The sequence below is a fragment of the Poecilia formosa genome, unplaced genomic scaffold (assembly GCF_000485575.1).
Source record: "Poecilia formosa unplaced genomic scaffold, Poecilia_formosa-5.1.2 Scaffold259, whole genome shotgun sequence".
In the NCBI taxonomy this organism is placed as follows: Eukaryota; Metazoa; Chordata; class Actinopteri; order Cyprinodontiformes; family Poeciliidae; genus Poecilia; species Poecilia formosa.
Window position 1 is genome coordinate 277573 of NW_006800198.1, and position 27191 is coordinate 304763.

At 37.8% G+C, this 27191-nt stretch overlaps 1 protein-coding gene across 5 annotated transcripts in view; it reads right to left on the bottom strand.

Annotated features, from left to right (window-relative positions):
- thsd7ba (thrombospondin, type I, domain containing 7Ba) overlaps positions 1 to 27191 on the bottom strand; it is a 211742-nt gene that overhangs the window by 6561 nt on the left and 177990 nt on the right. For 3 of the 5 annotated variants that reach the window (XM_007570353.2, XM_016680856.1, XM_016680857.1), the window contains 12 exons: positions 25548 to 25704; positions 20608 to 20752; positions 19181 to 19296; positions 17769 to 17886; positions 15575 to 15720; positions 13171 to 13342; positions 9207 to 9380; positions 5076 to 5171; positions 2897 to 2979; positions 2348 to 2543; positions 1428 to 1515; positions 114 to 1036 (listed from right to left, as the gene is read on the bottom strand). In XM_007570353.2, coding sequence (XP_007570415.1) covers positions 955 to 1036; positions 1428 to 1515; positions 2348 to 2543; positions 2897 to 2979; positions 5076 to 5171; positions 9207 to 9380; positions 13171 to 13342; positions 15575 to 15720; positions 17769 to 17886; positions 19181 to 19296; positions 20608 to 20752; positions 25548 to 25704 — 1573 coding nt within the window. In that variant the 3' untranslated portion in view covers positions 114 to 954. Of the gene's footprint in view, positions 1 to 113; positions 1037 to 1427; positions 1516 to 2347; positions 2544 to 2896; positions 2980 to 5075; positions 5172 to 9206; positions 9381 to 13170; positions 13343 to 15574; positions 15721 to 17768; positions 17887 to 19180; positions 19297 to 20607; positions 20753 to 25547; positions 25705 to 27191 lie in introns of those variants that run through there. The other 2 variants (XR_001664524.1, XM_016680858.1) reach the window with 2 other exon arrangements.

A 27191-nucleotide genomic window follows, 5' to 3' on the forward strand; every position in this document is an offset into this window, starting at 1 on the left:
AAGTGATAAGTGCTGTTTTGCTTTGCATCACATTAAAACTGTGCATGAGGTATGATTTCAATCATGCTGGTTTCCAATCTTTTCATTTGCATGATTTTTTTTTATTTTTATTTTTATTATTTTTCTTCTAAAATGCATCAAAATGGTATCCTATCGAGTAAAAATGACATGAACTTGTTGCTGAATTTTATTTTCTATGGCTGGGAGTCACGTGAGAACGGAGAAATAGCCAAATTACATTTGCCCTTAAACTCGAGGCAGGCTTTGATTTTGGTTTCCACATATACACAACATATTGCATCATCAACAATACACAATCAGACAGCAAAAATAAATAAATTAAAACACTAGAAAAGTCATCCAAAAAAACAAAAAACAAAAAAACAACAACGAATCAGCACTAACGTAGTGCATACACCATCTTGTTTGAAAATAAGGAATAAAAGAGTTTATCCAAAGAGCTTTACCTTTCACAAAGTTCAGAAACTATTGAGGAAAATTAAAATACCTTTCAGTAGAATGTGTAACTACAGACTGGAGCATCTCCAAAACAAATTAAAAAAAAAATAAAACAAAGAAATGTGGTCCCTCTGATTGTTGACACTTCAAAAACCTCCACAGTGGATTCACTTGTGGATTCATTTTGTCTCTAGTGCCTGAAAGTCTTCTTGCTTCATCATTTGCAAATGGTGCTTGGACCGCGTGTTCATGTTGCAGGCAGTTATAGAAAAAAAGGATCTAGAGGTCCATGTCTCAGTCTCGGCTCAACTGGCTTTGGCTCCGCTTGTTTGATCCGGCCAATACTCGGCGCCGTCAGCGGCAGACCAAATCGCTTTACTATCGCAAACATAACACCGGCTCAAGCAGGTCGGGGTATGTGCTTGGCAACAATGCAAACCAGGCCAGAATCCTGCCCAAGGCCAGTCATGTGACCTTGCTGGTATAGCAGCCAGGTCACATATCCACATCGCCGTCATAGGCAAGAGTCAAGGGCTTCTGCGGTGGAGGAGACGCCTTGGAGGTTTTGGATGGCTTGCTAAAAAAACAGCAAGAGACAAGACACAAAAAACTCAGAAAGCATGTAGCTTGGTGCAGCACAAGGCAGTCCAACTTGATTTCAGTCTTTAAAGAGAATTTCATTAACTGATAACAGGAGCTCACAACAGACAAAGTAGTGTGGAGGAGTATAACTCATACTTGACAAGGTTGTGTTGGAGGAAAGGAATTTCTTTTTGCCTCTCCATGTTTATGCTTTTCTCATACCAAGTATGTGTATGTGAGTGTGAGTGTGTGTGTGTGTGTCTGTGTGTGTGAGTGTGTGTGTGTGTGTCGTGTGTGAGAGAGAGAAAAAAACCCTACAAAGAAGCCCCTGCTTTAACAATCGTATATGGCAAAGAACATTTTGAAGACAGTGGAATTGGACGTACCAGATCAGGAATGACAGCATGACGATGAAAAGTACGACAATGAATCCAACGATGGCTACGGCATAAACCCACAGCTTTACTCTTCCATCTGTGTGACCAAAAGGGAGATTTTAAATAAAGACATTTAAAGACTGTTTAGGCGGTCATGAAACTCTGTGCCCACATACTGACAAGAAGATATTTAATGTGGTCAAATTATCTTGCTAAAGTGTCCAAACGATTTGCACATACTGACAGATTACAACCCCAGCAGGAGTTTGCGTGACACACCATGTTTGTCAAGTGGAAAGAAAATTATGTCTTTACCAGATTTGCACATAATTAAGAGAAAACGTCATCCATTTATCTTTGCAAGAAAAAAAAAAAGGAAAAGCAAAATAAACCACTGAAAACCATTTAGAAGTTTTCTTCAACTTCTGAATTAGCTATCAGGATTAAAATCCCAGTAAAATACACATAATCCTGTGATTATGTGACAAAATGTTAAAAAGTTCTTTACTTTAGAAAATATCTCGTCATTTCTAATTTTAGGGTTTAAGATAAAGATAATTCAAATTCCAAAGTACTTTATTAATCCCAAAGGGAAATTAAATAAACATAATCATAATAATAAACAATAAAAATAAATTAAATAAACATAAAAGAGGATTTTTATTTTAAATTTCTTTTAAAGTACATAGATTCCAACCTAATAACACACCTAAAAACATATTACTGATACTTTTAGTGTCATTCTGTGTGGAAATTCAGTAAATTAAGTGTTTAATTTGTTATTACAGTGTCTGGTCCCTATTAATTGTTATGGAAGGTCCAAAGAGGCTCTTGCTTTTCCTTTTGTCCGTTTATTTTACAGGAAGTAGGGTATTTTTAGAAGCAGGAACAATGTGATTGATTGCTGCAGATCATTTGCATTTCAGTACCTGGGCCAACGGGCCTTAAGGTCCACTCGCTGAAGAGGTCGTTGGACTGAGACGGCCGCGGTTTTAATCTTCCAGAGTTAGTTTTCACATCGGCTTTCTTGCTGTTGTCCACTCCAGGGGTTCTGGTGCAGTAGTCCAAGAAGCCATGCGAGGTCATCACTTCGGTGTAGCCCTTCTCACAGCCACACACTCCACTCTGCATGGAAAGTGGATCGTTTACTGCCCAGGGAAGACTGCTGCAATTGTTACCCCACACTTTACAAGACGTGCCGTGCAGTTGCGTGACGATACTCTTAGGGGCAGTATAACATCGAGCTGTGGCCATTAATTCTCATTCCCAACCCTAAACAACCTCACAGGTGTACATCTTAACTGACACAAACAGTTAAATTAATCTGATTAGCTTCTAATGGCCTGCTTTAGGAAATTAAAAACGCCATCTATCACGATCCATGCAGCCTCCCACCAAGAGGTATGTGAGCAGAAAACAACACAAAAAACTCCAGAGAGACCGACCACAGCTTCCTGATCGAAACGCAGCAATCTTACCGGCGTGCAATGCGAGAAGGGTTTCGTGCACGCAGGGTGGCAGTGTCGAAGGGTAGTGGGCCTTTTCTGTGGGAAACAGCCCCCTGAGAAGACAACACATTCTTATTTCTGTTCCTTTACCCATTGATCAGTAAATTAATGCTCTGTCACAGCTGATTAATGGGTTCAGGTTCCTATCGGGGTCCCTGATCAAATGGTGAACATTTTAATTCCAACACAGAAAATTGCATGTCAGAATATCAAAGAGTAATGCCATGGGCTTTTGGGTTCTCTGCCAAGGGAGGATTTCTTTTTTCTTTTTTCCTTCTGGTTTCATATTTGCCAGAAATACTTCCTTGGAGTGATAAGATCACATTCGCCTACTATTTACAGCAGATCAAGCCTGCCTAAAGCTTTTTTATTCCCACAACAGTCGTAGTTTTGTTCTGTTTCTCCGAGGCTGGTTTACTTCCTATAAATACAAATGCGTGATTATATTTATATGGATTGTAAGCATCCCAGCTCAGTGCAGTTTATTGATTACTTGCGTTAAAAGGGGAGGAAAAGAAAGAAATCAATTGACCCTGGTGTGGGAAAAGGCAGATCAAATAAAGTGCAAAATGTTCTTGGAGCACTGTACTAAAACTACTCTGTGTGAGTGAATCTTCAAGCACTGGCTGTAGAAGTCAGCTTGGCCAAGTCAAAAGCAAGTCAAGTCTCAGTCATGATCAGTTTTCACAACGCTGAAACAGCAAAGCACGATGCAACTTAAACCATGGCTGATGAGTGGAGATAAGAAAAACTGTAGATATTAGCTTCTGCAGTCGGTTTTCACTGTGATTATTAATGCATATTAACAAATGTTTGTTATTTTTTTACTATTAATATTGGCAAGTATAATCATTTTTCAAGTGGTTGTCAAGTAATTGTGGATTTTAGCTATTTTCGGGCGGCTGTGGACCCTAACGCCTTTGAGCAATGGGGGTCCACTGTAATACATGGAACCAGAACCAAACGAGGACAGCAGCATTCAGTTTCTATGCACCACAGATTTGGAACAAACTTCCAGAAAACTGTAAAACAGCTGAAACACTGACTTCCTTTAAATCTCAACTTAAAACCCACCTGTTTAGAGTTGCCTATGGCTAAATTAGGGTTGGAGTCCAGGTTTTGATGTCTTTGATGTTTTTAACTTTACTTTTTATCCATTTATTAATCTCTAATCTCTTTTTTTTTGGTGGTTTAGAGTCCTTGTCAAATGGCGTTTTGACTAAAAATCTGGATTTTTTTTTAAATTCCAATCTTTTTTTTTTTCAAAATCTCTTTCTCTTTCTTACTGTTTATTCAATGTCACATGCTGTAAAGCACTTTGAAATGCCTTGCTGCTGAAATGTGCTATACAAATAAAATTTGATTGATTGATTGATGGCTCAGTTTGAAAGACATCCATCAGGACATTATTATTACTCAATTTAATCATTTACTCAAACGAGCCACGCTTCCGGGTCTATTTTCACTAATGATAACTTGAGATAAGAGATTTTCATGAGACTTTCATCAGAGTTTGAGCCTGAATTGAATCTGAAGCTACTCGGGTCCTCATCTCCGTCTTCATGCTTGTCTGAATTTGTGACTGACAGAAAGCACAGTCCATCTGCTGGCACGGAAAGTTTCAACCTCCTCTGAGTTTTGTTATATATCTGGAAAAGATCTTATCTGTAGAAGCAAAGCCCACTGACGGCTTAATAGTTTTGGAATCTCTAAAGATTATACTTTTGCAATTCAGCACTGTCAGATCTTTGCAGATGTCACATTTCCTATTATCTCCTGATCCAATAAGGCGCTCTTTTCTTGTAAATGTAATTCAAAACCACCTGCTACAGCCACTTCTGGAACAAATGAAAAATAAAAAGTTTTCAGTTCGACAGTTTTCAGAGATGAATGAAAGGAGATTCACTTCATGTCTGAGCTGCACATTTCATTTTAGAGCTATAGACTTATTCTTTAATGCGCCACACATCCATATGATACAAAATGAAATGAAAATGGGCTCAACTGTGTCAGTGCAGGGGAACAGAAACAGAAATAGCACACGTTCAGCTGCTAGACTCAGGTAGAAATTAGGCAATATCACCGCTTTCCTAGGAGATATTGTATGTAACCCATTTATGAGCAGTGACTGGAGACTGTAAGGCTTCACCTGTGACATTCACACCATCTGAGCGTTGACACCACACTGGCCTCTCGTTGTTTGTCCATCCCCCTGTTTTCCACTGGTAGCTGTGGCACTTTCCTCCTGCAGCAATGGCAGAGAGATGGACGCAATCCTCATTAGCAGCTTATATTGGGTGTCCACACCTGCTCTCAGGCTCCTGTGGATGTTAACCTCCGTTTCCCTCAGGCCTGCGCCTTTATATTATAAAGCTAAGACATATAATGATTACAAAGACAGGACAAAAAGAAAAAAAAAAAGAATAGAAACCCCTCAGCTGAGGCAGCATGCGAGACTGTGCCAACTTTGGACAAAATGAGGTAAAATCGGTTGGAAATATATGAAATGGGCCTCTTTTTGCAATCAAAGCTCTTATTTTCCTGAGGTAGAGTCTATAGAAAGGTTGATTTGAAGAGAAAAGCAAAGACAGAGAGAACTGATTTGTAGGACTGAAGAAAGTGCAGCCACACAAAGCTGCAATTCAGGACAAACTTACAAAAAGAACCAAAGTAACACCACAGAAAGTACAGAACTGAAGTTACTGGGTTACTGCGGTGGGTACAATTTTAAAATAAATATATTTGACTTATGCGTAATTTTAGGCTTTATGTGTTAAGATTAAAAAGAAAAAAGGAATGCTATTATGGTTACTGGGTGTATGAAGGTACTCGGAGCTTTTTCTGAGTACCTGAGCAGCTATTGTGCTGCTTCACAATAGCTGCTGCACATCAGAGAGGCTCCTTCACTACTTTTAAAACTCCTCTTAAAGCCTTTTCTTCTTCTTTGGCCTTCAATAATTAGCTAGACATAATTTGGCCTTGCTTATTTTAATTTGTTGCATTGTATTTAATATTTTACTGTTCCTTTGCCTTATTTATACGTGATTATTTTTTAATTTTTTTTATAGTTTTCTTTGTGAAGCACTTTGTTGCTGCTGCCGCTCTTTTAAGGAGCTTTATAAATACAATTGCTGTGGTATGAAAGCAGCAAAAACTGACGAAATTGATAATGAAATATAAGAAAAATATATTTTTTTTAAAGGTAAACATTAAAAACAGATGTGACTAAAAAATACATTAAGCACAAAGTCAACAGAAATAAATTTAGAGATGAACTGACAAAATGGGTTTCGAGAACAATAGAATCAAGCTTCCTACAGTAGAATATAACACAAATCATTGTGAAAAAATAAAATGTTCCTCTGGCTCCGCCCAGTGGTCCTGCTGCTGCCATTTGCAGAAACACACGGCTCCCAGTCACAAACAACCAATCAGAATCAGGAAGAAAGTCTGCACTGTCAATCACACCCTTCTACGCGATGCACACACCCTTCCCCTGCTCAGTGTGTGCCGTCAAGCTCAAGTTTGCCGGTACGCTGCAGCTGTGATGGTGGAGAAACTTGTTCAGAATTTCAGACCACAGTTTTTCTCAGAACTCCCCACTGCAACTTTAACAAAAAGACAAAGTTGTTTATTTGAGCTTTAACCTCAGTTATTTTCTGCATTTTGAAATGTTGGCAGCCTTTTGGACATTTCCCAGTCAAGGTAGTGACGTACATGCTGCAGGGACCTCTGCATTAGCAATGTAGCTGCTTCAACTAGAGTTCAGTTATGATGTGGTATTATGGACAAATACCCCAAATATGTTGGCAAAATAAAATGCTGCAAATTAGTCGTAAATCATGCAGAAATAGGCTTGAAAAATTGCTTTTATGTACAAAGAGTGTACTCCCTGTAGACTCTTCTTCTGCCAATTTATGTAGCATAGTATGTTCTCTTCAGCAGCAAGTCATGTTTAGTAGTGACTGAGGTAAGTGTCATTGTGACAGTCTGCTTAAGAAAGTAAAATCCTTGTTTATTTATTCATATGATGTGACCTTTGACCACAAACCAAACAACAAAAATCTGCTTTCTCAGCAGAAAGGCAAGAAAACACAATTGTTTCTTCTTGTATTAGTCGCTAAAGAGATATCTGTATTGATTAAAATTGGTCTCGGCAGATCAAAGCTTTACGAAAAGAGGAGGCCAGAAATCGGACGTGAAATCCAACGCTTCCCTAAATATATTTTCTCTAATCCTACTGGAACCAGCTTGCTGCCATCGGAGCAGTTTGGCTTCAGGAGCAGCTGAAACTAACCTTGTTATTTCTGTCCAAGTCGGTGCAGACGCTCAGCCATCCTGGGCATTACAAGTGCTTACATATAAAGCGAGCTGGGTTCAGAAGTGAAAAAGCCTCTGGGTTAGAGGTGGGTTGTCTTCAAGGAACATGAAAATCCAGCAACTTCTATTTAAGCACTTAGATCTGAAGCTACCTGCGCACTATGCGAATATTAAATATCTGATTTAAATAGATTTTTTTGGGTTCAGATAAATGTAAAGCAAACTAAAAAAAGTTTGTTTTTTTAAAAAAAAAAAAATCACAATGATGGCTACATCTAAATCATTTTTTTTAGCTTTTTAATATTGCTTGCCAAAGCTTTTTTTTTGCATCCACCCTCTCCCATCACTCTTCCATAAGGTTGCTGATTAAATGACTGGGAGTGAGAATACAAGAAGCATCAGCAGGAGCAAGAAAAAGCCCACGTAACTAACATGAACTGATAATGTCCGATTCAAGCTCGCACACGCAGCCATCAGCTTGACCATGTGTAACTCTGCATGGGCTTTGTGATGAGGAACTTCACTCCGGGGCCGGATACGGCCAAGGATTTTATAACTATCTGAATCTCACGCTCAGCTGGCAGTGAAACACAAACTCAAGTGTTCTGCAATAAAACAGAACAGAAGACATCTACGACCACATGCAAAATAAGAAAAAAGAACAAGGATGCTTATTTTGGAAAAAAATAATGAGGAGTGAGATGTAGGTGTAACAACGTCTGGTTAATGAATCACCGAGGGACATTAAAGACATTGGATTCTTGATCAAAAGTCCCTGTTTATCTTTCTAAATTCAACACATGTGGGACATAATACCAACTATTTTCCAGACTCGTAACAATGGCGCTCTTGAGTCTCTCCGAACAATGGCCCTGACTTTTAATTCAGCGTTTTCAGCTCAGGTATTGTCGCGTCTTTTCTCTTCACCTTTTTGAGCGTCCTGGAGTGTTGAAAAAGAGCCCAGTTCCTGCAACTTTAACATCCAGCTCTCCTTCAAGACATTTGTCTCAACTATTTGCTCTTTACCAGAATTATGTAAAGCTTGACCGCACGCCAAAGAAGCAATTTAGCTATTTGATTCAAGACCAGGGACTCATTTCAAATTGAGCCGCCTGCTCTTTTAGCATTAAACGCATCAATCAGATTGATGTCTGATGGGGGATAACACTACAATACAGCTCCTAAAATTACATTTTACAATACATCTGACAATCTACAAACATTCTTTATTATATAATATTTTAGTTTATTGTTTTATCAGACAGTTTAGAAAACCCCAGAAGACATCTTCGGTCCATACTGCGTCCTACGTGTTCTCTCAAGCAGCAAACACGACTCCATCACTGCAGTCTGACGGCAGCACTGCCCTGATGCAACCCAATAAACATTTCAGGATAGTTTCAAAGATCAAAGGTTGAAATAGTTTATCTTTATTGCAGCCCTCATGTGTGTAGCTGGAGTTTAATGGACATTTAGTGGACAGCAAAATAAATGCTGTTGTATTCATCTAAATTGTCTGAGCAGCAAGAAAAAATGCAAAAGTTCATTGAAAAATTTTCCAGGAAAGGTATACACACAAAGGGTTTTTTGTTTTAACAATTTTTAAATGTTTAAAGGCGATTAAGACACTAGTGACCTGTAGTCATTAGTAACTAGAAGGGCAAGTCATGCAGTAAACACCCCAAGAGCCGGTGAACAAACTCCAAACAGCCGTATTTGTTTTAAGCCACTTTTAGCAACAGAAACAAATGTTAAATACAAAATTTGTAAAAACAAAAAAATCAGAACCAATGGATATGTTTGTTTCTATTTTATAAAGTTAAATTAAATATACAATAGCATTTAAAGGCATTCATATATAATAACTTTCAATATGCTTTGGTAAAAAGATTGAATTATATTATGAATACGGTTATCAGTGTTTTGGTGAAAATAAGTGCAAGTCAATCTTCCTTCAAACCTTTACAAGGCTGGGTCTCAAAGACCTGATGGGGGCAGCTGCCTTGGTTCTCCATGGCTTGAATGATCACAGCTCTGGATCGCGCCTGGCGACCGGTGGACTCAAAGCTGCGGCCCTCCAGGCAGGTCAGCTGGCAGGAGCTCCAGGTGGACCACTGTGTCAAATGGCAATCACCTGAAGAAAAAAAATGATAATAATAATAATAAAAAAACATCAAGTCACAGACTGATCCACAAATAATCTTCTTCTGTCATATTGTCAACAATATGAAGTACTGTAAGATTTAACAAGAATCAAAAATAACACATCTGTGAGAGAGAATGTTCTAAATGCAAAAACAGATTAATGGATATGGCCTTCACAGTCAGACTTTACAGTGAGACGTAAAACCGACGAAGAAAACTGAAACAGGTCTCCCTGGGGAGGAAATTGTTTGTCTGACAAAAGCTGGTTGATGTTTTTGTTGTGTTTGTGAGCCAATAAATGATACAGGAGACTTTCTCTCTTGAATGTCAAACACAAATATCCTTTGTGACGCTTGGCAGGGTTTTCCTGCAGCGATAATATCATCCAAAGCCACCGTCTCCCAGCCTGAGAAAGCCTCTGATTCTCTGCCTTGAACATCCATTAGTGACTATCTGTGGACTGAGGCATCTCATTATCTTTCATCTTCATACGCAGACACTCCATCAGCTCTTGTCTTACACAGCTTCATCTGCGGGAACATGCTGCGGCGGGAGCCGCATTAAACAGCTTTAAGCCGCATTTGCACATGACATCTCGCATGTATGTTCCACTGCACTTCTGCTGGACCTTACATTTCACCTGCTGGCACCTTCACACCAACAAACACAAGCATGCACGATGAAGAGACACACACACACACACACACACACGTCTGCCCTTGGCATCAAACACTTCTGATCTTCAGCCAAGACTCGCCGGATTGAGTGATGGATCAAGCAGAAGATCACAGAGGAGAGAGATGAGCACAGGCAGCCACTTACTCTTCATAGCAAAGCCTTACAAAAGGCTTCACAAGGCAACATGACTGAGATCGCAGGTCTGAGAAGCCTTTTCATCAATGATAATCAGTGTCTTGTAAAGATGACAAGTATTAAAATGAACTAAAATCTTTTGCTACCTGTGCAGCAGCCATGCAAAGATGCACAGTAAAGCTTCATTACAGAGGGATGAACGTTGACAGTAAAGCAGACTAGCTGTCGGCTGGCCAGCTGCTGCCTCTCTGAAAATAATGTAATGCTCATTTTTTGGCTTACAGAATAAATAAAAAAAAACCCTCCACTGACACTAAATGACATCAGCGAACTGGTGAGATGCTGTCTCCTTGTTTCTATGGTGATTATTCTAATGAAAAGGTGCACAGATTCAATTAGAGAGCATGACATGGATCAGGTGTTTTACGCAACAGAATGATCGAGTTACGGCAAAATGTTTGATGAATTTACAGATCAGTTAAGAAGTTAACATCCAGCTTACCACAGTAAAAGGTCAGAAGTATTCCACCTGGATATTTGACCACTCGTGGTAGAAATCATTGAAAATGGTATTTTCCCTACTTTTTAAACAGTTTACAAAGTTTTAATAGGAATGAGCTCAGACGTAAACTCAATATGTCAGCTTATTTTCTGCTTTACCTCTTTCAGAATTAGTTTTAAGTGTATTTTGGGTCAATTTCCTCCTGGAACACCCTTAGCATGACGATTTGAGGTCAAGCTGAAGAGAGTTTGTCCTCTCTTGTCATTGTTCCACAGACTTTGAGCAGAAAATTAGCACAATGTTCTGCTAATGTTCATTGCCAGTTCCTGGCTTTGAAACCGGCCCATAGCATGACGCTACCACCAACTTACTTTTATAAGTCCTTGCTCTTAGAAGCCTGACCTTTTGACTAATTTAAAACATTCTTTTGTCATTGTTGTTTAATGAAGAATTATTTGTTTTAACAATGTTTTTGATCTGTCTAAAACCAGTGATACACCCGATGTTGGAGAAGCAGCTATTCTCTGGTTTATAATCAAAGCCTGGATGTGATATAGCTCGAACACAGGTGCCGATTAGTGGAAGGTGGGCGGAAAAACAAAATAAGTCTGCATACACCATCTTCATGTGAGGAGGTGAAGCTGAAAGATGAACCGCCTTCTCAGATAATTGGACACTGCATGCCAACAGCTATACTGAGCCACACAAAGTAGAATCATAGATACGGAAGCACAAGTGGGCGGTATGGCAAAAAATATCATATGATGATTGTTTTGTAGTCAGATCACTATTTTATCACTAGTAAAAAAAAAAACAAGTTAAAAAGAGTACAGAGCCAGAAAAACATGCTGCATCTTAGTATAGAAAAAATAAAAAATGTTTTCATCGTGCTGATTTTGTTCGAAGCTATTCTCCCTTGAAAAAGTTTCTAAAACAGAAATACAGTGAAAATAATCTAACAACAAAACAAGGCCAAATATCCTTTTCTTTTTAATGAAATAATAATACAAAGTGCTATAGAGCTTTAATGATAAAACCATCAAACAATTTTAAAAAACCTTCAGAGAGTGTTTCAATTTGTATTTTACCTTAAAGATTTTTATCTGTAATTACATCAATTTGTTTTACACTGAAAAAAAGTTTAGGCATCAGATACATTTCTTAAACTAAGCATTTAATAGAGTTTCTTAATTTTTTTCTAAATACTCCATATAGTGAGTTTTATCCATTACAGTGAAGCCCGGACATGTTCCAGGTTAGAGCAACCATTTACCAGCATGTGTATTTCTGACTTTATCAAGAAACCTGAATGTCTTGTGGCCCAACCGGAGTCCTGACTTGAAACTAATTCAGAATCAGTGAACAAAGCTAAAGATTAGGGTGATGGCAAGTAGCCATTCCAGTCTTATAGATTTGTAGCTCCTCACTGATGAAATAATCACCATAATGGGAGCAAATGCAAACCTTTCCTATTATTACTCAGCAATAATAGGAAAGGTTTGATTGCTGTAATGACAAGAATGATTTTTCCGCTGATGAATGAGGGTTCAAATGGTTTTTGATATGGCATTTTTCAATAAAATATAGATCATTTTCAAATTTGACAACCCTTTTACACAGTTTTATTAACTTTTGAGAAACGCCGATCTTATTTCCTGTGAGAAATAAAATTGTTGGTTGATTGAATTCAATTTAAAATCAAAATCTGCCAGGGGTATGAACAATTTCAGACGTAACTTCCATAAAGAATAAATTCAATCCAATCTACCCCTGCTCCAGACTAGATTGCTTTTGATGTGGCTTTTATTTTTGCAAATGGAAATGTGTTACGTTCACACACTCTCCCCATGCAGCACTCCCATTGGCATTAATTGTGTGTTTGTGATAAGTGGAATGATTACCAGGGATGAGGTGATTGCTTGAGGCGTGTGATTTGTTAATTATTTCAATTAACACAGAATATTTTTTCATGCTTTATTTGCTTGTGGCTTTTATTACACTAATCACTGAAGAAACAACTAATCTCAAATTATCTGTTTAGTTGTTAAGACTGCAGCTAACTTCTAGAGCTCTGTTTTTAAGACAAAATTCTCCCATTCATTTCTAGGAGAGAGAAAAATGGCTTATCGTGTTTGTCAGGGAGAACAAAGCAGATTATGTTCAGTGAAATGGGCCATTTGTAAAATTATGACTTCTATGAATTTTGCAATTACTTGGAGTCTGAAAATGTCAACTAGTCGAAGGAGAGGGCCATATTTTAGAAAACAGGTACAAATGCTTTAGAAAAAAAATATTGAGTTTCCAGTTATTGGAACAACTGATGCACTAATAAATAATTTCTCCAGTCATGCAGTTACGTGCCATCTGATTTAACTCCCTAAGCTGTTTGGCTGTTCTTCTAAACAAAATGCCAATACATTAAAAGAGCAAATATGGGAATCCAATAAAAGTAAAGCGGCTTTGCCTGGGCAGGGGACGAAGCACGGCTGCTCCATTTCCTGCTGGAGTTGCTGCCTCAGCACATCTCCACACAGCTCTCTGTCTACAGGCTGAGGGGGAGGAGACTCGTGCCAGTTCCCCCAGTGGACAACGCACGACAGGTTTCTTCTCCGGACCCCCTCTCCGCATTTTGCACCCTGCACAGATACAAATACAAATACAAAACATAGATATATATGTATGTATGTATATATATATATATTTTTTTTTTTCAAAACTAGTCAGTGTTTCTTCGTCACATTTCATTTTTCTTCTGAGTTTCCACGATGTAAATTAACAGGTGTGCATTCTTGACCACATAATGACTCATGAAGACTCATTAAATATTACAATATTGGTCCATGAAAGTGAGATAAATTCACATTTTTCCATCCAGGTACATATTTACTGAGTGTTTGCATTATTATCTAAGATCAGGTGATTATTTGTAAGATTACTAGAATGAAGCCTTGAGGAACTCCATGTGAGATCTTTGTTTGCTTCTGTTTCTAATTGCTAAAAAACACAAAAGTCCTAAGCTACTAAACAGCAATTAAACATATTATAAGTCAGTTCCACATTTTTCCATTAAATCAGTCAGTGTTTATGATCAACTATTAAACAGTGATATAATCATTAACTATAGTGGGGAAAAAAAACAATGGTATGAAAAGTTAGATTTCTGCCGTTTTTAAAATACATTTCAATGATTTAAAAATTTCTACTAACATATAAAGATTTTTTTCTTCATGCACATTACTGACCACACCACTAACTTACTTTTAGCAAACATTGCACTACATTTCTAGCTACATAACACATTTGCCGATCCACGTTTTCCATCTGGCACCAGTCAATTTTTTTCCTCTCTGTTTATTGTTGGTGCATTATTGGCTTGCAGTTTGTTTTTCCCATTTGTAAGTCATTATAATGCGAGAAACCATTAGAACACATGCTCACATATTCAAACTAATTAGGAAAAACCTTTGAAAAATAGTGTTCCACATTATTCTTAATGAGAACAAACAATTCAGTTTAATTACATTCCCTCTTCCACCAAAAAAAATAACCAGATTTATTTTTTCTAATTAAAACAGATCTCCAAATGTTTTGTGAATGCATGCAAAAGTCTAGTAAGAAAAACGTCAGAGCAAAACTGCTGCAATATCCTTAAGATATAAATGTAAAGATCATTTGTGATTTTATTTGCTCACATATTTGTTAAAAAGACTTTCAATCTCTAAAACTATAAAGCAGACTGTAAGCTAATTTACAGCTAGAGCGTATTTATAGTCACCAAATTAGAAAACTTGGTAAAGACATCAATTCTCCAAATATTCGAACTACAATCTCCGGCTTAGACTTCTTGTAAGCAGCTTTGTAGCATTGAACCAAATTAATTTGTGCCCACAAAGCAAGCAAAGCCTCGAAGGAGATAGCCAAGCATTTTCAAGTTGCTGTATCCCCAGTTCAGTTTATAATGTATTCAGGTAACAGCAAGAGGTCAAACTGAGGTCTGCAAGTCCGAGAAAACTTTCAAAGAGAACTACCAAGAGATGGCTGGAAAGAAAATTCAAACCCCCTGCTTGACTGACGATGATCTTCCAGACCATAAAGGGAGGACAGAATGAAACACTGTTCAGGGGCATCGAAATGAGTTATAGAAAAAGTCTGATTTTTTAAAAAATGAGCTTTTAAAAAGTACATTTTACACATGTAGATAAAAGATGGTGGAAAAAGAGATTTAAAAAAAAAGATTTTTATAAAAAACACGAAAAAAAGGGAAAACGCCCAAAATAAAAAAATATATCTTTTACTTGTATGTTTTTCTCATCGGAAATGTAGACATAATCATTTTCTGTTGATTTCCAAATGGCTGAAAATTATTGTCACATTTTCTGAAAATGTGACAATAATTTTTGAATCTAGGATCAACAGGACAACGTACAACTTCTTGTCTTCTTGATATAGTTTTATTAAAATTATCAGATTGTTTACAAATTTCAAAATAAAGGCTAAGTAGATTTTGCAGGCAGTCGAATTGTTTTGCTGTAATTAGTTTTCTTAAGTCCCATCAGACAATCTGTTAAGTCTCCAAACATCAGAACTAAAAGCAAGAAAAGGAAGGCTTTGAAGTGCCTTAAAGTTTGTAATTGTTTCCAAGAGTGATAACAAGATGTGACACTTGCAAAGGAGAGAGATACAAAGTCACAGCCTCATTAAGTTCCACGGCTTTAGATTTTAAACTTGTTAAATTTGCTAAACTTAAAGATGGATATTTTTAACCCACTTAGCCATTCAGAGTCACAGCTTTTGATTGCGGGTGGAGAGAATAGTGCGCGACTAATTTAAGCAAAATGAACATTTTTTAATATCAAAGTAGGTCATACCTCCACAGCGCACGGAGACCAGTCATTCAGCAGCCACATATAGCACGGCCTTATGGAGCACGGCTTAGTTTGGGAGAGCTGGCTGGGGCAGGGACGACCCTCCTCGTGAGCCTCCTGAAGGATCCTCCGTGTGCGGACAGAGTGACCTACATAACGTCAACACCAACGCCACATTTTGAAGAACAGTTACACGGATCCAGAGAACACCTGCAAGCTGCAGCCTACTTTCAAAATTAAATACTTTCTATGGTTACATCTGTGAGACTCCCACAGCGGTGACATTTTAAAGTACTACTGTATGTTGGCATGAATAAAAGAATCTGCTGGAAATATATAAAGTGTAGTATTTATACTGAACTACATCCAAAAACATTTGAAGATTTAAAAACGTGCAAAACCTGAATCTTATAAGTGTGAGTGAATCAAATTGTTCAGAAGTAAAAGCCGGCTCCATCTTCTAGTTTTTACAAGAAATGTTTTTTTTTTATACATAGAAGAATTAGCACAACTGTCGAACACATGAGTCATTTTGCCACTTTATCCTCAGAACTAGCAGTTTTCTACCAAAGTGCCTCGTTCAAGAGGGCCATTAATAATCTGTGAAGGGAATTGTTGGCAACCAGCCATGGAGTAGTGTGTTGTAGAGAAACACATACAGAAAAAACTTTCATTCTATCCTAAGAAGTACATTTATCAGAGAAGTAACATTTCTTCCAGTAATGATCTTTCAGATACTAAATGTGAGCGTTTGTTTCATTTCAAAGGTAGAAGCCGTCACAGCAGCCGTAAAATGTAGCCCAACTGATAGACAGCTGTGGACTCTAAAGTGGTATATTGAAGTTTTTAGTTGAAAATTGAAATTGTGCACGTGGGTTCACATCTGGACTCGGATAGGACCGTTGCTTTTGTAGCTCAAACTGTACAAGATCATCCTTCCGCTCCAGCTTCAAACAGGTTTTCTTCTGGGACTGCAGCGTTTTTGTCTCTATCCAGCTTCCCAGCAGCTCTGCATGACGCTGCTATCACTTTGTGTCATCAAAAATGTCGCTACTTTCAAGGTCCATTGTTTCTACTTTACAAGGACAGACGTGACTCTTTATCCGTATAATTTACGTACCTTGGTTCCTAAGTCTACAGAATCCTAGGAGGCTGAGAGATAAGCATTGCTTCAGTTGGCAATTCAACAGAAAGTATGTGTGTTTTTAGGGGTTTGGTTGTTCTGTAAGCCCCCAGGCACACACAGTAAAGAGCAGTTCAGCTCCACCAAAAAAAGAACAGGGAGAAAAAATAAAAGAATCAAACCAAAAACACTGATGTTTCCCCGGTGTACCCACAAAACAAAACAAAACATGATCTTTGCATCGCCTGACACAGATATGACACAAATCCCTCATCAAGGCTGAAAGACGTATTTGTCTATTTGTAAGAAGGAGCTGGGTGAGCGGCAGAGAGCGTCGCAGCGGCCGTGACAGAGCTTCGGGAGGCACAGCGAGAGAGAAAGCCTCCGGTTTAAATCCCCAGCCGAGAGCAGCTGCAAGTGTGAGCTTTAGGAGCAAGAGGTTAAGTTTGAGCTGACAGACAGCCAGTGACAAATTAAAATTAATGAACTTGAGGAGGCAGCGCTGAGTCCCTCTAATTAGCTGGATAGCAAGCTTCCTCTTTGGGAGGCTGACTTTGGGAAGCCAGGGAAACAATATATGGATCCAGGTTAAATCATTACTTTTGTATATTGCATGAGGTCAAGACGCCTCTCAAAAGCGATTGCCGACAAGCCAGGCTGGTGATTACGGACTTCATCTTTAAGCATGCTACATAATTTATGGCATCCGAACAGGTGAGCTGCATGGGATTTAGCTGTAATTAACCTCGTTAAATATAAACAGAATTCAGAGGTTCCTATGTTAATAAGGGATTTCTGATTTGTATGCTATAATGACAAACTGAGACCAATTCCTACAAGAAAATACAGTGGATAGTTTTACTGCGTAATAAGGCTGTGGATTGCATCAGCTTGCAAATATTTCAATGCATTTAAATGTATTCATGCACAATTCAGCACCTTGGTGACTCCCTGAGTAGATGAGGTAATTAAGTGCTAAATATGTGGTTCACCGCACGTCTGCTCAACAGGTTGCATTTATTGCAGATTTTTTTTCTTTAACTAGGTTGAAGTTTGTTTTCTCATAATGCTTACCTTGGGTACCGCAGGTGTGCGAGCAATCCGCCCACGGCGACCAGTCAGAGAGGATGCAGCTGACAGGACAGTCAACAACGCAGCTCTCCAACAGCTGCAACTTGTTGATCAGACCAAACTGTAGGAAACAGGAGCCGAGCTGAGTGGAGGGCCTGCTAGTTATTTCTAGCAACAACAAGAAAAGTAAAAACAAACAGCCAGATTTTCACATTTCAAATGAAGCTGCGGCTTACTGTAGGATGGTGGAGATGCAGCAGTTTAATGAATCCAGCTAATTTTAACTGTGCCTTCTGATAAATGCATCTCAGGCCTTTAATATAAGTATGAATATATTTAACATTGAAAAAAAAAATCTTGCGTTCCTCTGATCTGAACTCTAAGAATAATCTGGCATAGATTTATGAATTAAGACTTTTTTTTCTTTCAATGATTACTGAGAAAGATATAAACAACTTTCAACTTGCTTAAAAATGATTTTGGATTTTAACTTTAACTCTTTATTGCTAAAAAATAAAGTTATTAGTTGAATGAAAAACACGTATGAATGATTTTGGGTTTATTGGTCCTTGTCCAAATCATTTACTAAAAAATAAAAATCTGGCCTCTGTTCATTCTGTTGTTTGACAGAAAGTCATAGATTTCTAATGAGGAGACCCCACATTCTTTGACATAAAATTAATAAATATTTAAATTATTTTATTTATTTTTAGTGAAAAAGAAATAAAATTGGATGAAACAAGAGGTACAAAAGGTAATAAAGTTATTTTCTTCACTGAATAAATGCACTCCAACAAAGCCTGGATTTTCAAGAAAAATAAAGCAACGTTTTTTTATTTTATACATATTTTTTATTAGAACTTCCAACAAATTTGTTGTGTCTGTTAATAGTTGCAAATCCAGAGCGGGATTCTCTGCTTTTTGCTTCATCGCAGTAAGAAAACCATTTGTCTTTCCACAATTAAGATAACAATACCATTAAGCTCTGTTGACCTACTGGCAAACTGCTTCCTGAAACATTGGTTCCAAGATTAGAAGCAACATTTACACCTGAGCATGAAAGACAAGCCTTTCAATAATGTGTAATCTATGGCAGCGGAGCAGGAGCAGCTGTTATGTATTAGCTGCCATCAGCCATCACACTTATTCTAATGCTAAAATATTCTGTTAAACAATTCAATGTAACAAAGTAAAAGATTGCTGCAATTTGATTTGCTTTGCAGTTGTTTGGCTTTAACTAGATATAAATAATAAATTAGAAAAAAAAAAAGGATTAAAACAAAACCTTTACCTAAGCCCTTGTGTCTGTATCAAAGAGAATAAGCGAAGATTTAACACCCACAACGTGTGGGCTCAGACAGCTTTTACCTGCAGGCGTGTTATTTAAGGCTCTTTATTCTTTATAGGACCATTACCTGTTGGCACATCTGCAACTCCACCGTTTTCCCATCACTCTGCACACAGTCCAGGAGACGTGACCGCGACCCCTGACCACAGATGGCATTTTCACTCAGCTGGCAGGTACTCCAGTCTACACACAAAGCATCAGTACATCTGCATTAGCACTTTTTATTGTTTTTTTTGTTTTGTTTTTTTTTTGGCAATGAAGGCTTACAAAAAAATAAAAACGCACGCACACACACACACACACACACACACACACACAAAGATGAGTAACTGAAGCAGGTACAAACTTGTTTTAAATCTTTTATCAATAGATCAGACAACGTTTTAGAAGGAATTACAGAGACAAGACCCAAACACAGTTATTTAGAAAAATAAATATTAGGAAATGGAGAAGTGGAATGTGTGATAAGAAATACTTAAAAAAATGTTTGTGATAGATATCTACTATCAAGCTATATATTTGTTAGAGAAAGAAAAATCATCTTCAGTTGCTGCTGCTGCTAAGTTTGTGTGCTAGCATACAGTAAAAGAAAAATGAACGGCTACTCTGAAATACGCAGTTTTATCACACAGCATACTGCCAGAGATGTCACAGGTTTTGAGGGAACATGCAGTTGGCATGCCGAGTGCAGGAATGTCCACCGGAGCTGCTGCACGTCAACCGACTGTCCATTTCTCTACCACAAGTTGTCTTCAAAGGTGAGTTTTGGCAGTAGGAATTTTATTTACATCAGTGTATGTAAACTTTTGGATTTGAATAATTGCTCTCAGTATTGTGGCATTGAAACACTTACGGCAATCTTAACTCACCTCAGACATGAAGTGTTTGGCCTGTGCCACTGCAGACGTCAAGACAAAAAGCTTATCTGTCCTTAGTGTGTAAATATTTAGCTTTAGCTGCATGTGCGGCATACGTAGGCATATGAGGTAAGCTGATGCTGGAGCATCATTTATCTAAGGCAAAGGATATTTCTATGCCATCAACATGCAAGAGATGGAATTTTACTTCTAAAAAGTGGAATTCGCAACTAACAAAACCCTATTTGCTCCTGTTTGATGCAATTTATAGTCTTAGTCAGCCACTGTGGCTCAAACGGCCATATAACGAAGATGGACTACAGGGCAGCTGCTCATTTGGAATTTAAGAGAGTATCCACAGACATGGCTGTTGAAGCAGGTAACACTTAACCCTTTTAGGAGCCACCAGAGGCTGCAAACCTGAATATTCATCCAGAGATGCACACTGATCTATGCAGAAAATAAAGACACAGGAAGCAAGCGTCTTTCTAATATCATCTCCAGACACATGGGACACAAAATTAGATTTGAGAGCGCAAGTAAATGAATATGAGATTAAAACAGATTGCAAGCAGATGTATATAAAACGTGTTTCATTAGTTTCACAACTTGATCAGGTATGTGTGGCTCACCCTACCTGAGACTCTGTACTGGTATGTGAAACAGGTACTGTTGAGAAGACAAGGTTCTGATTGGAGCAGGTCGGGACAGGCCGCGTTCTCCATGGCGGGGAGGCGGAGGATCTGTCTGCTTCTGTTCCTCGCGCTGCCAGCGTCGCACTGCTGCACAACGACGACAGCACCAAAAAAAAAAAAAAAAAAAAACTAGCTTAGTTTAAGAGACAACAGTTGAAGGATGAAGCCAGCTGAAATTAAACATGCTCTCCGCCTGCAGATTTATCACAAGCTGGCTCGAATCTTGCAAAAATGCCTTCGAGAATCACTTCAGAAATCTGAGAGAAAGTGCTTTTTAAGTTTCTTAATATTCTCTAACCCTCCATTTTGGGAAATTCACTGCAGTTGCGCTGGGATTAGTAGGTAATTTAGAAAACAGTGTGAAGCAACAAATGATGAATTCATCCTATCAAGATAACTGTACTTTACTGCCATTAATTTAATTTATTTCTATGGTAATTTGTCACAGACCTTAGAAGCAAATCCCCCTGATCCATCATTTCCTTACAGAGTCTGAATACATTTTCCTGCTGCCATTCTTTTTCTGAAGAAGTAATTTTCAAAGGACACAATATAATGAATGTTAATTTATTTGTTGTTGTGAGGATAATTTCAATACCCTTTTAAAAACTTGACAAGACATTCTATTGTAATGATTTCACTCTTACATTTCAGAGAAAATCTATGGGAACAAACCTGAAAATGAAAAACAAACCATGTTGAACTGAAAGTTAAGGATCTGAATGACAAGGAGGCACTTGTAAAGATTAACATTCTAGAAAAGTGTAGTCAGTCCAAAGAACAAGCTACTTTCAGATGAAAAAGTAAATCTTTACCACATTAATCAAGTCATCATATTAAAAGTAAACGGTTTTAGTTCTCCCAGCCGAGCTGCGGTTCCTGCAGCTTGCTGAAGATCTCTCAAAGTTTGTAAAGTAAAAACTTATAGCACTATGTGCAAAAAAGTGATTAAAAGGTTTTAAACATTTAATATCTTTTCTATACTGCAAAGCTCTTTTGTTTGTATTTTATTTAGCATAAATCCTGATTTAGTCCTAAAGCTAAAAGCTTCTTCAAGACAAACAAAGACCAAACCAGACATCTACCATCTAAGACAACTCAAGTCTCATCAAGCCATTGTGGTTTAAGTGAGGAATATTTTACAAACCTGCAAATTGTCAGTATATAACAGATAAGCTAATATTTTTGCACATGTAAAACTGAGGCTGTGGACAGTGTGCTAACATTAAACAGGTACTCTGAAAGTACGAGGTAACTTTATCCCCACAGTAAGATCACTGGGGCGCACCTCATAAAAAACTCTATTCAAACATTGGTTTCTGTGCAAATTCCAGATCCTCATTTCAAAATCCCTTATGATCCTTTGAAAGAATTATTTGAAAAGTAAACAAATACATCCCCCTAAAATATTAGTGTTTTGCATTGTACTCTGCCTCCTCTTTACTTTGCATTTATGAGCAGCACATTCATGTATACAGAGATGTTGATGATGCCTGTGATTAGACCACACCCAGGATATCCTGAGCATCACTCTCCAAGACTGCGCCACGTTGCAGCTGTGTGCTGCTAAAGCACATATCGCAAACACAATGCTGGTTAAAAAAGATGAAGCAGACATTTTTGAGACCTTGTCACAATTCTCCCTCAGTACACAGAAAGTTTCTGAGCTGCCAGTATAAACTTCAGCAGCAATACAAAAAAACAACAAAACTCCTTCTCATACCTAATGGGGCCGTTGCATCATCATTAATAATTAAACTATCAGCTTTCACAATCACATTACCACCAGCATAAAGATGAATAGAGGGAAGGTTTTCTGCGCAGAAACTCGTCCAGCCTTCTTTCTCCCCATCATCCAGAAGGCCTGGCCATGACAAGAACAAATGCTCAATCTTGTGTAAAAAAAAAAGAAAAAAAGTGAGCGACGGACAACCCAATTGGTTGTAGTCAGATTGTTGCAGTCACATGGTGTGCAGAGAAGCCACACTTATTCCTAAGAAAGCCGAAATGGGGGCCTGAAGTGCTCACAGCAGACGTTCTGCTGGCGTTTGTAGGCTCCAGGTCATATCGGTGCCTCTACATTCCTCTGGCTCCACCCAGGGCCCTGATACGGTGGTAGCATGAAAACACACCACCACAACATCATTAACGACGATTAGCGCTTGTTCAAAATCCTCCACAACTCGTCACCCTCTATTGAAAGCAATGGGGAGCCTATTATGACCCTAAAACACCTCAAAAAGACCAGCTGGCTGACTTTCTCCAGCACAGAGTAAATCCGACGTGTAGGGGTCTTAAAGCGGCGAGGGATTAGTTTAACACTGATTCATATTGCAATACGAGTAGGAAGCTCGACAAATAATTATAAGACACTCAAAATGTATTGGAACAGTGACTTGAAAGTGCAGCTGAATCAGCTTCTTGAGATTAGGAAATTCTATTAGACGACCACACTGTGAACATTTCTTACTGAAGAACTAAATGTGTAATTGTTAATATTTTTAAATCTAATGTACATAATTTGGAAAGTGCAGAGATTTTATTTTTTACTTCTACTCTTATTCCAAACTGATAAAATCTCTTGACTGAATCTAGCTTCTTCGGATTGAGTTGAACCTGCTATTTTTACTGCATCACTTTTGTTGTCAGATACCAAATTAAATACAAAGGGACATTTTTAGTGACGTCTTATATTAGCATAATATATACTCGTACGTATTTAAACAAAAAAATTCTCAAAATTATTACAAGAAATCAGTTCTGAAGATTAATGGCGTTTTATGCAAATATAAAGTCACTGATACTGATCTGAGGTAAATCTCACCATCTGAGAACTTTGCAGCCAGATGAATGAGAGGGTGATAATTACCTAGAGAACAACTGTCACAGCAGAGCACAGCCCTACCTTCAGGAAGAACTAGCATGGTAGGATAAATTAAAGTCCCATTAGTAGAACATGGAAGTCGGTTGCCAGAGGAAGAGGCTGTGCGGATCGAACCTGAGCTTCTGATTAAAGAGGAAAAGAGTTCGCAGTATCTGTCCCTCTGCACCTGACTCACGACTAGATGCACCTCAGTCAGTGTCACCGGTTAATGAGAACTCTTCTGTGTGGCTCTCATAAATCAGACAGAGTCATTGTTCTGTTTGTGTTCACACTGTCACAGCCTCCAACTCACGCATTTATTCTCTCTATGCATGGTGTTTCCTGTACAAGGTGCCACAAATCCGTCCTCAGCCATTAAATAAGACCATACAAAGCCAAAATCAATACAGCTACAAATAAAAAAAATATTTTTCCATTATAATTTCTGTACATGTACATATTCCCATTTTAAGCAGAACCTCGATCAAATTTGCTGAAAACCCCCCCCAACAGATAAGCAAACACATGTTCTTCCATTTCCATGTTTTGATAACTGTAATTAATCCAACATTATTTTCCATCTGGTGCAAACTGCTTCAGGGTAATTATATTTCAGGACAGATTATAGCATAATTTCTCATGTCTTATAGTGCTGCTGAAGGTTGCAGAATGAATGCCTGAATGAGATAACATGTCTGTCAGACCAAAACGTAAAAGAAACCCTTCAGATTAATTAAGTGATCTCTATTGTTCCTTTCTCTTTATTCTGTTCTTTCTCCAACTCCAATGTTCCGGTTCAGTGAACTGCTTTTTCTGACAGAAAACCTATAACGTTACTGCATGGCCGTGTGACCACTAGCCTGTGGCTACGACACTGGGGAACATGCTGTGTTAAAGCCTGAGGCCTAACTTTCAGAAGAGAATGAAAACATGAATTTACTTACACCAAAAATTATAGAATCTGTGTTAAAGTGTGATTTCTTGGTTAAATGGATAATAACAGTGACACCATGTTGAAATATAACATCTGTATAAGTTGTACTTTTCAAGTATAAAATTCCATTCTGCAAAAATGTGATTTAAAATCAAAGATGTAGACAGAAAAGTGAGATCAACGGTGTCCTGAAATATAAATAATTTACAGTTTTGCAACAGTTTTGAATGAAAATCTGTTTTGAATTTTTAAACATACAAAACGTTTTAACGATTCAAGGTTTTAAACACACACAACCTCAAAGACATACAGATGATGGTTACTGTTATACACATCTGTAAAAGAACGCTTCGCTTTCAGAGGCTCAATGAAATCCAGCATGGTCCAGTTCTGAAATTTCCTTGCTTTTAAATATTCCACATTCAACTGACTTTTTCTGAAGGACAGGAACTCCAGCACAAAACAGTGGGCTGTGCAAAATCAGGGTTTGCTGACGCTAAGGCACACAATGTTCAGAAGTTGACAAGTTCTGCACAGTGACTGGCTACAGACCTCCAAACTTCACATGGCCTTCAAATAATGGAACGAGCAATGCTTAAAGAAATGCAATGACTGTGTTTACACAGCCAAGCAGCTGCACCCAAGTCTTAGATCCCCCAAGAACAATCCAAAGGATCAGATGCAATGGTATAAAGAAAGCCACCAATAGATTCTTGGGGATTAAAGACTCATTTATCAGTTGGAAAGAGAACAATTTTTTACTTTGTGGCTTAAGTCAAGTGTAAGGTTTATAGCTCACGTTTGGTGCAGGACTGTTTTTTAAGAGTTGGGCTTAAATCCAGTTCAAGTTCTTGTAAAGGGATGTCATAATTCAGCATATCAAGACATTTTGATATGCTGAATTAATTTTAGATTATATTGATTTATTTAGTTTTATTTATTTTCCTATTTAAGACACATAGTAGTAGCAAAACTTATATATATACAATATATGTGTGTGTATATATATTTATATATATATAACTATGTTTTAACTTTCTACTAAAGCTCAAAATGTACCAGGAAAAGCAATTATTGGCTCTTACCGGAGGGCAGTTGCTCCATGCCCCCCAGGCTGACACAACGCAGTCATTAGGACAGGCTAAATAGCAAAGCTGGGCCCTGGGAGGCATTTCCTCTGGATCACACATACTGTCGTCTGGGCTGCCATCCTCCCTGCTTGCTGTTCCCCTCATCACACACCTATAAAAAAAATAAATAAAAACATAGCACTAGAAGCAGCTTTATAACAAGTCTCGAGGGGCTGACATCTCAGTCCACATGGACTGAGACTCATCTTAAAGATTTTGACTCAGTGGATTGCTAAACATTTGAAGTAATCTTATTTTAAGTGTTTAGTTTATATCAGGCCTTTTAAGTTTTCTCTGCTTTTTTTAAAAATAAATATATATTTTTTATCAAAACTGAAGCACGAGGTCAAAATGTTTATTTACTTTCCACATGAAGCACTAGAATAATTTATTCACTCATCGATTTATATTCCCGTTATGTAAATAATTCCTAGTGTGCTTCTGTTGAGGCCTGGTAGTTTTTGACCCAAGGGGAACAAGTTATAGAAATTTTAAAAAATCACATTGATCATTATTATTTATTATTATTAAGGACTATGCTGTTATCCATTTATGACATTTGGAGAGTGGCTAATCATAAACAAGTTTGCAAGAAAGTGACTGTTATTACTTTTCATAGATATCACTCAAGGTTTTGTTTTCCATATGATTTCATCTAGAATCTTCCAGTCTCAACAACTTATTATCTCCTACACAGAGTCTTGCCTGGCATTTCTGACTGCTCATTATCTAAAAAGTTTGTTCCCTTTTTACTAAGTCATATAGAGCTATTTACGTCTCTCTCGCTCGTCATTGAACTTTTTATATTAAAACTTTTTTCACTTGGAAACCACAAACTTGACTCCGGTCAATGATGATTCCATTACTTATAAACCAACACAAATAACATAAATAGTTCCAAGTAGATGCAGAGTGATACATGTACTGGAACTTATGATGAATGCAAAACTGGATTGTGTTCAAAAATAACACTTTTTTTTGCAAGATGTGCAGAAGGACTTGTTTGCCGTAAACCACATAGAAGGACGTTCTCTGGTCAGTTGAGACAAATATACATGGCTATGTGCTGAACTCTATTTCCCTGCAGAAAAACTCATCATAAACTCGCCACTGACACCTTGATACCCTAAGCATCCAGCCACAGGCACAGTTCCAACAAATCATATTAACGTGTTAGAATTGTCGAGTCAAATTCCCAACCCTGAAAATTGTTGTTCAGAGATGCTCTTCAGTCAGGCTGAGTGAGCTTAGGGTTTGTTTGTTTTTTTGTTTTGTTGCAAAGAACAGACTAGAGTTTCTAAAAGGTTTCAGCTCACTGAAGTAAATGCAGCTCTGTGCAGTTTTCAGCTTTTTTTTTGTTGTGATAAGTATCACTGCGCCAGAAGTGGCACATTTGACCTTGTATATAAAGAAGTTTTTGTCATTTTTATTCCACTACGTAATTACACATTTTGTGTTGGTCTATTACAAAAAACAAATCTCATAAAAATACTGTGGTTATAACAGTAATAACAGTGGTCTGTGGTTGTAATGTGAAAATATGCAAAACGTTCAAGGGGAATGAATGTTTTTCTTAGATATCGTAGATTTTGTTTCTGC